The sequence below is a fragment of the Parasteatoda tepidariorum genome, chromosome 3 (genome assembly GCF_982258835.1).
Source record: "Parasteatoda tepidariorum strain Cologne lab strain chromosome 3, Ptep-v5.0, whole genome shotgun sequence".
Classification (NCBI taxonomy): Eukaryota; Metazoa; Arthropoda; class Arachnida; order Araneae; family Theridiidae; genus Parasteatoda; species Parasteatoda tepidariorum.
Window position 1 is genome coordinate 15,543,980 of NC_141757.1, and position 11,898 is coordinate 15,555,877.

The 11,898-nt window shown below is 30.9% G+C and overlaps 1 protein-coding gene across 1 annotated transcript; it reads right to left on the bottom strand.

The window, feature by feature from the left end:
• Window positions 1-9,112: 9,112 nt before the first annotated feature.
• On the bottom strand, window positions 9,113-10,183 carry LOC107439795 (TD and POZ domain-containing protein 2). The gene has a single exon (XM_016052499.3). It carries the CDS (start codon window positions 10,181-10,183, stop codon window positions 9,113-9,115), a length of 1,071 nt encoding a protein of 356 aa, XP_015907985.3.
• Window positions 10,184-11,898: the final 1,715 nt, after the last annotated feature.

The following is an 11,898-nucleotide window of genomic DNA, read 5'->3' on the forward strand; positions in this document are numbered from 1 at the left end:
CTGATAATTATATTCTTAATTAAGTAATGTGATTATCACGGTAAGTATTTTTAAACATAGTTCAACTATCTAAAAATAGAATATACTGGGTTAATAACAGTAATCTATTATTTCAATAAGTTATAACTAACAACAATAATGAAAATGTGTAATAAATAACTTTTCTAATGACAATAAATAATATAGTTATCTTATCACATTAGTATCTTCATAATAATTATGAATTGTATTGATATCTACTTTGAATGTTAATTATATTCTCAATTAAGTACTGTGATTATCAATATAAGAATTTTTAAAAAAAGGTTTACTTTCTAAAAACAAATCATACCTAATTAATTACAATAATTAACAACTTCAATAACGTTTAATTAACAACTATAAATAATAAAAATGTATGATAATTAAATTTCCTAATGACAGTAAGGAATAGTTAACGTCAATGCACTTTTAATTATTTCAGTAATAATTAAGAATAGTATAGATATCAATTTTGAATAATAATTATATTGTCAATTAACTAATGTGATTATCAGGATAAGAATTTTTTTTAAAAAATAGTTTTACTTCCTAAAAACCTAACATACCAGATTAATAACAATAATTAACGATTTCAGTAACGTTTGACTAACAACAATAAATAATAAAAATATTTAATAAATAACATTCCTAATGAGTTAATTTGAGATAGTGCTAATAATTAAGAATAGTATTGATATCTATTTTGAATGATAATTATATTCTTAGTTAAGAAAGTGATTATCACGATTAGAATTTTTTAAAAAGTGTTTTACTTCCTGAAAACCAAATATTCCAGATTCATAAAAATAATTAACAATTTCGATAACGCTTAACAAACAACAATAAATAATAAAAAAAAAATGTAATAAAAATATATAATTAACATTCCTAATGAGAATAAATAATAATTATCTTAAATGTACATTAGTGTTTTTGAAATAATTAAGAATATTATTAATATCTATTTTGATCATCATATTCTCTAATAAGAAAGTGATTATCACGATTAAAACTTTTTTAAAGAGTTTTACTTCTTATAAACCAAACATACCAGATTAATAACAATAATCTATCATGTCAATGACGTTTTACTAACGATAACAAATAAAAATATTTAATAAATAAATTATATGCTGTATTAAGCAATGTGATTATCAATATAATATTTTTCTTAAAAAAATGGTTTCCTTTCTAAAAACCAATCATACCAAATTAATTACAATAAGTTACAATTTCAATAACGTTTAACTAACAACTATAAATAATAAAAATATATAATAATTAAATTTCTTAATGACAGTAAACAATTGTTATCATCAATGATTTTTTTAAACATTTCCGTAATAACAGTATAGATATCAATTTTGAATGATAATTATATTCTCAATTATTCAAAGTGAATAAATAAAAATATTTAATAAATAACTTTCTTAACTTCAATAAATAATAGTTATCTGCAATGAACATTAATATTTTCGTAATAATTCAGAAAAGTATTGATATCTATTTCGAATGATAATTGTATTCTCAATTAAGTAATGTGACGATCACGATAAGAACTCTTTACTCTCTAAATATGGAGAGTTTTACTCTCTAAATATGGTGCATGCCGAATTTCTTATAAATAATGCAATTATCAATTTAAATTCCCCACTTTTAATGTTCCCTACTTAAGTAAAACTATTAAAATAGAAGATTAATCACCGATTCTTTCATGTACGCTGTGATAAAACTCGTATTCTGTTCATTTTCTACTTTCACCCAAAAATTCTATTAATACTTTTGAGAAACATAATTATAGTTTGATTTATTTTTTTTCCTCAGCAGCACGCTTTAATGGAAATAATCTGCATATTTTCAACGTCCAACATAGCCTATATTTTAATGCATTATCATTAATGATAATCTCGAGATTTAAAATAAAATGTCCATTATGTCTTAATGGTTTGCATCAGGCTGAAAAGCGAGATCTCTTTTTTTGAGAATTATGGAATCAAATGCTTTTAGAGAATACATTAGAGATCGCGAGGAACGTTTCAAATAGTTTGCTCGAAACTCTTTTAAAGTTTCTCTTCGATTGAAATGTATTTGAATCTGTGTTTAATCTTCTTTGAAAATTTTTCTTCATTGTTTCTGTGTTAAGTCTTTCGATAAAAAAAAGAGTATTTTACATTGTCGACGTATTTCGTAAGTAATACGTATAAAAGTGTCAGCAAGAACAACACACTTCTTTTGATGCAAGAGTTGATTCCCCGCGGAATAGGATTTCGAACATTTTTACGGCGTATTATTTAAACTTGTTTCTCTAATTTTCCATACTCTAAGCCTTTCAAGTATACTTTTATAAAATATGCTTTTTATACAGTTTTTATTATTTTGTATTTATTTAGGTCAAAATAAGTGAGAAATATTATATTTAGCATTTTAAAAATTTATGGTTGTGAAATACAGCATGAGGTATCGGTTGTCTTTGTCTTCGTTAAAAGCAAAATCTTTCAAACACAGCTCATTTCAAAACAATAATTTTTCACATTTGCACTTATTTGCTGTTATTTATATCTGAAATAAATAGTAATTAATCACTGAAATTTCCTTAATTTACAAAATCAATTAATAAAGTTTCGAATATGAAGGAATTTGTTTTTTTCCAAACGACTTTTTTTGGATTTTATATTTTAGCACAAATATAATTCCCATAATTTAGCAGATTTTTTTTCTTTACTCTTAGACTGCTTATTAAAAAGTACCAAAAATATTTGTTTGTTTCTTATTGGAGCGTCGGAAATATAAATATATTAAACTACTACACTCAGTGGGGCGACAGCCCATTGAGTGCCAATAAGGCTTTTAAAACTCACATATGGAAGTATGCGGGGTGATGCGTGAAACAGCGAAATTTTCTTAACATCCGCTTTTAACGAGTCCATCACACCTGCAGGAAGATATCACAGATTAAACTTTGACCGAATCCAGAATCGAACTCGAGATCCTCCACTCTCAGCAAGAAGTATTAGCCATGTTTTCAAACGCATTGTTTATTATGTCCATTTAAAACACAAGCATTTAATTTCATTTTACTAATTATGGCTCATTTCACACGTTTCGTTTCGTACGTGACGCATGGAATTCTTTAATGTATTTTTTTTAAAAAAAATATTTGCAAATAAGTGACTAGGCCTAAAATATCTTAGTACCAAATGTGGATAGATATAATTTTATTCATATTTATAAAAAGTATGTATATAAAATTGCAATTTTTGGCTGTCCCTCTAGTGTGCAATCACCTGAATCATTACAATTAATCTTCCATTGTTTAATGAACTATTTAAAGCATTAAATAAAAATATTAAAGCCTAAATGTAGGGTTTACACTTCGTAGTTCTTTGATAATTTTTACTTTAAATATATGTGAACTACTTGCATATGTAAACTACTTGAAAGGTATATTATTACTGAAATTATACAGTTTAATCGATGATTCATAGAGTTAAATATATTTAGGGGCAAAAAAATAGGACTTAAATTTCGTAGCTCATTAATAATCTTTGAACTTAAATCGATGTACATGTAAACTACTAGAAAGTTATTTTATTGCAGATATTTTAATGAACTATTTATAGAGTTAAAAGTAGATTTAAATTTCGCCGTGCTTTGATCATTTTAACACTTAATTCCATGGATATGTAAACTATTAGAAAGTTATGTTGTTACCGATATTCTAATGAACTATTTATAGCATTCAATAAAAATATTTAGGCTTAAAATTAGGGCTTATAATTCGTCACCCTTCGATATTTTTTACATATGAATCCATGTCTATGCATACTACTGAAAAGTTAGATTAGCACCGACACATTATTGTTTAAGGGAATATATATAAAATTGAAAAAAAAAGGAATATTTAGGCTTAAAAATAGAGCTTAAATTTAGCAGTACTTTGATCATTTTTACAATTAAGTTCATGTATCTGTAAAGTGCTAGAAAGTTATATTGTTCTTGAACGTTAAGTTAGAGTAACTTTTGGATTATTATTAAAAATGTTTGGCAAGTTATACTTTAAAATACCATAAATTCTAAAACAAGCGCTATTGCATACAGAAACTATTTAACATTTAAACCCTGGAAACTAGACTGATTCGGAAAATCCAAACTCTAACTAGAAATTTCACGGTAAAATGCAATTAGTTATTGCAGCTCTACGTAAACATAATCTTGCGAAACCAGTTAGAGAAGCGTGCATTATTGCTCAGAAGTACTACCACTGCAATTACAATAATGCTTCTGTACACAATGCATCAAAATTTGAAGCTCAAATCAACCTTTTATCGCTGTCAGCTCGGATAGAATAATCTTAGATTTCTCCGCCAAAATCTCAAACTTGACGATCAAACATATTTTACATTGGCAGATTCGAGCATGATCGGATAAATCCGTGAAACATTCAAAGGACTGAATTCTGCGGCGACGGATTTCAGCTGCGTTCCGGACGGATCAGCTTATATCAGCGCGTTATATTCTCCGTTGCGCTCATTGCAAATGGTGTTAAATATTGATCTGCGAATGCTAGACCGAAAATGCAAGCAGAGATGAATCAAATTAGAATTTGAAATTATTTGCTCATAAATAATAATAATTGTGATGTAAAGTTCCCGGCGCAGGACGATTTTAATAGAATAATTTATAAATGTTATATTGAGTCGAAATCTGATTTGAAATGATTTAAAGGGAGAAGTTAAGAAATTTCCGTTTTGAGAAATTTATCTGAATTTCGAGAAATCCATCAAAATTTTAGGTAATTATATTTATAAATTTATCAGATGTAAACCTGTTTGTAAATTAGAGATAAATCTAAAAATTCCTTTTTTTTTGAACTGAAGAAATTTCAAAAGTATTCTTCACGCCTTGTGAAAAACGCCAAAAATAAGAATAAAAATAACACCGTTGGCGTGTTTTATATTTTATTTTATAATTTTTTTATAATTTTAAAACCGACGTTGAACAGCCGACCCTAATTTAAAGGTTTACGGCTGATAATGTTCAACTCCGTAGCCTTGTAATTTTGAACCGAATCTAGAAGACAAGGGAACTCCTGGATTGAGTTTTGGAAGAAATTTGCCTTAGTGGGGGACTTTTTGGTGGAGCTAACCCTTATTTGCGTTACATGGAGAGGAAGACCGCGAGAACCTCCTACAATTAGCCCGGTGGCAATGGGGTTCTAACTCATGATCCGTCTACCAGTGAGGATATTTCATGTCAGCACTGTGGTCAGTGCAAGCCGGATGCGGAATTCGTATCGACTGGGATTCGAACCCGGTTCGCCTCATTGGAAGGCGAACGCTCTATCCCCTGAGCCATCACGGCTCCGATTGACGTGTTTAACCAAGAATGAACTAAATAGGTTTTATTAAATTAAAAGTTTAAATCGGTAGTAAAATTTTCAAAATATTTAAATGAATTGAGGAGCTTTGCATTTAAATAAAAAATGGGAAAAGCTTAATATCGCGTACAACTGTTTGTTATTTATGTTACATGTTTGTTAATTATATGTTACGTAAAATGCTATTTGAAAACGGGTAAATTTTACATTAATATGTTATTTTTAAATGTTAATATACTATGTAAATACAATATCTAAGTTATATGTACAACTTATATTTTAAATTCATAGACATTTAAAAAATAGAATTTTCTCATTGACTTAGCGGGGAAGACGGTGTTTTAAAATAAGCTATAGACGATTTAGTTTTTCAAATATTTTAAAGATATCGTCAGTTATGTTTGCTATGTTATATCTTTAATCAAAAAAGATGTTATTTGCTAGTTCTGTTTTACTTAATTATATTTAATTTGTTATGTAGGGTAATCTGACTGATTAACGTAATAGTGGTAGCATAAGCCAACTACATCACCAAATTAATATTCCTAAGGTTTTTTGAAACCATTGTGATTATTTTCGTTATGCTTTTCAAACGTGTTTTTATAAAACTCAATAATTTAAAATCGATGCTTATAACCGTTGTTGAACAGCTGACAAAATTTTTGGGTCTTTATGTTCAAAGCCGTAGCCTTGTAATTCTAAACTCAATCCAGAAGACAAGGGAACTCCTGGATCAAATATTGGGCGAAAGTTGTCTTCGTGGAGGACTTTTTGAAGATGCTAACTCGCATTTGCGTTTCTTGGAATGGAAGACCACGAGAACCTCCCGTGGTAAGCCTGACTGCAAGGGGACTTCAACCCATGATCCGTCTACCACTGAGGATATTTCACGTCAGCACCATGGTCGGTGCAAGCCCGGTTGCGGAATTCGTATCAACCAGCCATCGCTGGGATTCGAACCAGCATCACCTCATTGGAAGGAGAATGCTCTATCCCCTGAGCCATCGTTACTCAAAATTGATGGTTACTGAAATTTAAAAAAAAAAAAGGTTACGTACTGAAAGCAAAATAAATGGAGAAGTGGAAATATTTCGTTCTGGGCCATGGTAAAAAGTCGCCATGCTATTGCAGCACCAATGATACATGATTTTGATAATGAGCATTACATCATGATAATCGGTGCAGTTTCAATTGGTTCCAAATATACTCTTATATAGCGGCAACGCATTTTAGAGTAAATTTGGTGCAGATGATAGCTGCAACGATACCGTAAATTTTTATTGTATATTTATTATAAAGATAGATAGCTACAGGAGAAAGTAGCAAGACTGTGGTAAATTTTAAATGTCTTAAGTTGTCTTGTAAAACAGCATTATTCCAGATGTCCCCACGCGAAAATTTTTTAAACACTTAATATGAAGCAAGTTTTCAACGAAGTATTTATAGCAGTAATGTTACATTTTTTGAAGATTTTTTTGTTTTATAAGAAAGTTTAATTTAAAAAAAAAAAATCTATTAATTCATAAAATGATGAAATATCGATTTTCGACAAAACTTTTATACAGATTTTAAAAAATCTAAAGATAAAATGAACTCCCATAACAGTGCATTGTATTGTATGCAAAACAACAGACTATTTTTTAGAGAAGTTATTGACGTGCAACATTTGAGGTTATATATATATATATATATATATATATATATATATAAAAAATAACTGGTGTCATTTATGAAATAGTGTTTTTTAACGGTTTTCCAGAAGTAACGAATAAATTTTGTTTATGTTACTGTTTTCTCACAAAATTAGCAAATTACAATATAAGGGTAAAACTTTAATGCCTCAGTACCTATATCATTTATCTGTTTTACCTTTTACCCAAGTATTTACCACAAATAAACTAAATTACTAGTGTCAGTAATAATATGCTTTTTAACAAATCTTCAGAAATACCCTAAACATTTTGCTTCAATTTCTGCTTTTCTCACAAAATTAATAAAAACTCTTACTGTGAAACTCTTTTATCGCAGTATTTATATCAGTTACCTATTCTAACTTTTATCATAATACTTATCACAATCAAAATCAAGGGTGTCAATAATATAAAGTTTTTTACGGTCCCCCTAAAGGATCGATTAAATTTTATTTGTTAAATTAGGGATTTTCTACAAAATTTGTAACTAAAAATATTACTGTAAACATCTATAACCATGGTGTCAATAATAATATTGTGCTTTTTGTGTGCTCCTGCAGAAGTACCGATGAAATTTTATTTCATAAATGACAGCTGTTCTCACAAAACTAAAAAATAAAAATACTACCCAAGGTGGTATTATAATAATTTAAAAAATTTGATCTCTTAGATAAAATCAAATTTCATGAAAATTTAAGCGTCTTTGAAAAAGAGGATACGAGCTGCCCGTTTGTACTTAAAGCTAATAAATCATAAACATAACATATACGCTACATTATGTACTCATAAATTATCATTATTATAATAAACTATTTCTATCACCAAATTTATTATGAACAAAATTATAAAATGAAGAGTAAAAATTATAATTAAACATGCTTCAGCTTTATAGCTGTGGACTTGTTGAATTCCTATTTAAACTTACTTAAAGCAATCGAAAGATTTTAGCTTAAAAATTTTTTTCATTCAGTAGCATAAGTGTAATAAAAAAATCTTCTAAAATTAGAACTAAAAATAAAAGTTGTAGATATATATTATAAATTTAATGAATCTTACAAAGTTAGTAAAACCAAACATGTTATAAACAACGTGCTAACTTACAGCTGTAATCGAGTCTTATTTACATCTTCGTAGACTCTTTAAAATTCTTTTTAAAATCGAAGCAGTAGAATTACGATTAGAATTTAAGAACTTACTGTATTTGTAGCATAATATGAGCGAAATAAAATAAACTGTCACTAATATGAGTTGTAAGTGCTACAAGATATGCATGTTGTTTAAAAAACAAAGATTTTATAAACAATGTGGATTTTATAAACAATGTACTAACTTATAGCTGTAATCGAGTCTTATTTACTTCTTAGTAGACTCTATAAAATTCTTTTTGAAATCGATGCAGTAGAATTAAGATTAGAATTTAAGAATTTGCTGCATTCACTAATATGAGCTGAATCAAAGAACTGTCACTAGTATGAGCTGTAAGTGCTAAAAATAAGCACGTTGTTTAAAAAAGGATTTTATAAATACTGTGCTAACTTATGGCTGTAATCGAGTCTTATTTACATCTTTGAAATTCCTTGTAAAATCGAAGCAGTAGAATTAAGATAAGAATTTAGGACTTTGTTGCATTCTCTAATATGAGCTAAATTCAAGAACTGTTACTAATATCAGCTATACGTGCTATATATAATAGCTATAATATATCTCCAGCGTTCTTATTCTCATAAAATTTAGCACTAATAAAAACTTTATGAAACATGTTTTAACTTATAGTTGTAATCGAGTTTTATTTACAGCTTTCAAGACATTTCTTGAAACAGTGAAATCAAAACTGGAAGTTAACATTCCTAAAATTCACTAATTGGAGCCAAATCAAAGAGCTATCTCTAACGTGTGCAAAATATAAGAGCTATGATGCATCTTTATTATAAAATTCTTAAATATCACAAAATTTAGTAAAAAGGCAAAAATATTACAAGCGACAAACAACAACCAAACAATATTATAATATTAACCAACATTTTTAGACAACTATTACGATTGGTTCTGATTTACATTTTCCCAGACTCTGTGAAACTTTTTTTAAAACCATGGAAGCAAAACAAGGATTAGAACTTAAAAGTGCGTTCCAGTCATCAGTTTGAGATACTTCTGGAAAATTTTTGCACACGAAACCGATAACTGCTTCTTCCAAATCGGTGTCCTCATGTGTATTTGCCATTTCCAAGATACGAGTCGCTGTTTTCACTTTAATGTCCGACGCCAAAAGAGTTGAACAAATCTTGGAAAGTTTATGCACTTCGTATTTGTATGCTAGCTCATAGAGTGGCATGATGAGATCTGTATTCTTAATTTCGACGTCGCCAGAGTAAAGGAAAAGCAAAAAGATATCAAACACTGATTTGTCGACGTTAGCAACGTCGATAACATTCTGGATGTAATTTTGCTCAAAGGTTTTTTCAAAAACACTCGATCTTGAAATAAGTATGTTCTTATGGGCAAGCAGTTTTCCATTAGCGAAACGAAACTCAATATCGTAAAACTTGGGATTGTAATATAAATTCTTGTAATCACATTTTAAATCATCTAGGCATTCGTTTAGAAGTACATGGGGCTGCTTTTTAACACTGATGCTGACCTTTGCTTTTACTAGAACATTACCTTTCATTATGATTTTGTCGGTCGACAACTTAAATGGCCTGCCGCCGTTTATTCCAGGTACACTGTGTTGACAATTGGGCATGTCTAAGTAGTCGCCGTAGCAATATTTCGTGCATTTAGAATTGTAGACCTGTTCTAACGAATCTCGCCAATATATTTCCTTTCTGTCATTTTGAATCTCAAAAAACATGGTGGCTTTGATGTCACAGATGCTAGAATCTGTTCTTTTCAAACCAACTCTCATTTTTTTGGCTACCGTTTCTACTTCTACGAGAACTTGCCAAGTTGTTTTGCAAACTCGAGTCGTTGTAAAAGGTGGGCTATTTGCAGCATCGAGTTTCGATACGTTATCGATAATCATTTCAAAATCAAAGCAGTCTATTTTATCTGTGCTTCCAGCCACATCAAATTGCATTTTCCAGTGTTTCTTCATCTTGCAAGTTTATGTCTTATAATTTTAACTAGATGTTCAAATACCTTATTTAGTAAATAAAGTTGTTTACTGGAATATTATATATATTTGCAGGCTGGTGTGCTCCAGTCTAGGCTTATAAACCTTTGTCAAATTAAGGGACAGATAACACAACAACTGTGCTTACTAACGAATAGCATACTACCGCCTATGAAAATATCAATAATTGAGTAAGAAACTAAGTAGTGGGACTATGTGGCTGAGGGGTACTTCTTTTCTGTGGAGCATATGACGGCATGGAGGTAGCCGGTTTGGTTCCCTGCTTAAACTTCTTGGCAGAAATACGTATCTTCGTAATGATCTTGAATATTTTTTACTTTCAGCTTATTAGTTTTTTTATAACTGTCGTTCAACAGCCGACCTAATTCTGGGCTTACGACTATCAATGCTCATACCGTAGCCTTTTAATTTTGAACCTAATCCAGAAGACAGACTAGGAAACTCCTGGATCAAGTATTGCGCGAAATTTGCCTTCGTGGAGGATTTTGATGGAACTAATCCGCATTTGCGTTGTGTGGTCGGTGCGAGATAGGTGCGGAATTCGTATTGACGAGTCATCTCTGGGACTCGAAATACGAACCAGCGAACATGAGGTCCCGCAGCTGACTGATCGTTAAGGCACGGTTCCCAGCAGATCACCGAAGTAAAGCATCACTGACTGCGGTCAGTGTATGGGTGAGTGCGATGGGACCGATTGTGCTGTATTGGTTCGTATTCAATAGTTCTACCGTAAAGTGCTCGACTTTGCTCTCAGATCGTCTGGCTGCCAAAGCGGGGGATCCATCCTTTCTACAGAGGATCAAAATTGAGATGGCAGGTCTTCGGATCATCCTCAGGGATGTTTCTCAGCCCATCACCCATTGCCCATTATGCAACTCTAGTGCGATGTAAATAAAGAACCTACTTGCCTACTGGGTGGGAGGTCCGGACTGGTGGCCGAGCGGTTTGTGTGCCTGACTGCGAAGTAAATGACTGCGGGTTCGAATCCCGCTCTGGGCATGGATGATTATATCTATGTGTTGTCCTCTAGTGTGTGTGATGTGTGAATGTGGCCCACCCTATGAACGGGTATCTGTGGCAGTGTGTCGTGGTGCTGCTCGCCTCCGTGACTAAGGTTCACAGGTGCCCACTGGGTAACGATAGATGAGCAACACTTCCGGTATCTTTTCAGGTGAAGAAAGTAGAAGTTCAGCACCTGCCATTGGAAAAAATAACCTAGTGGGAGGCCCGAGCACCATAGTGGTATAGGTCAGTGTTGTGGAGTCACTAATTGTAAGGCTCGTTACATAAAAATTGATAAACACTTCACAAAACCCAACTATAAAATAAAACAAAGGGGTTTTGTATAGATAATGAAACAAGTAAAGCATATTTTACAAGAGGCAACTTATGCATTATTCAGAAACACCACTGACGTTAAGCTTTTTTGAGCGACGTAATGGTAAAATTTGAGATTCTTCAGTGACTTTAGGACACACACACAACGAACTAGTGTCCTACTTTATTGTTGTTTGCGACTCTAGTTTCTCGGACATCCTGAAAATTGATTCAATGCTTGGATATTTAGGATATCTATTGCCCAGTGTGTTTTTTCTGCGAAATGCGATGAAGATTAAAGGTTCCATTTTCATCGTAGTCTGGATGTATTTGTTGCTTGTTTAACTCACAAATCTGTT

Excerpts from the sequence above, each read along its gene's own strand:
- LOC107439795 (XM_016052499.3), bottom strand. The coding sequence starts at position 10,183 with ATGAAGAAACACTGGAAAATGCAATTTGATGTGGCTGGAAGCACAGAT.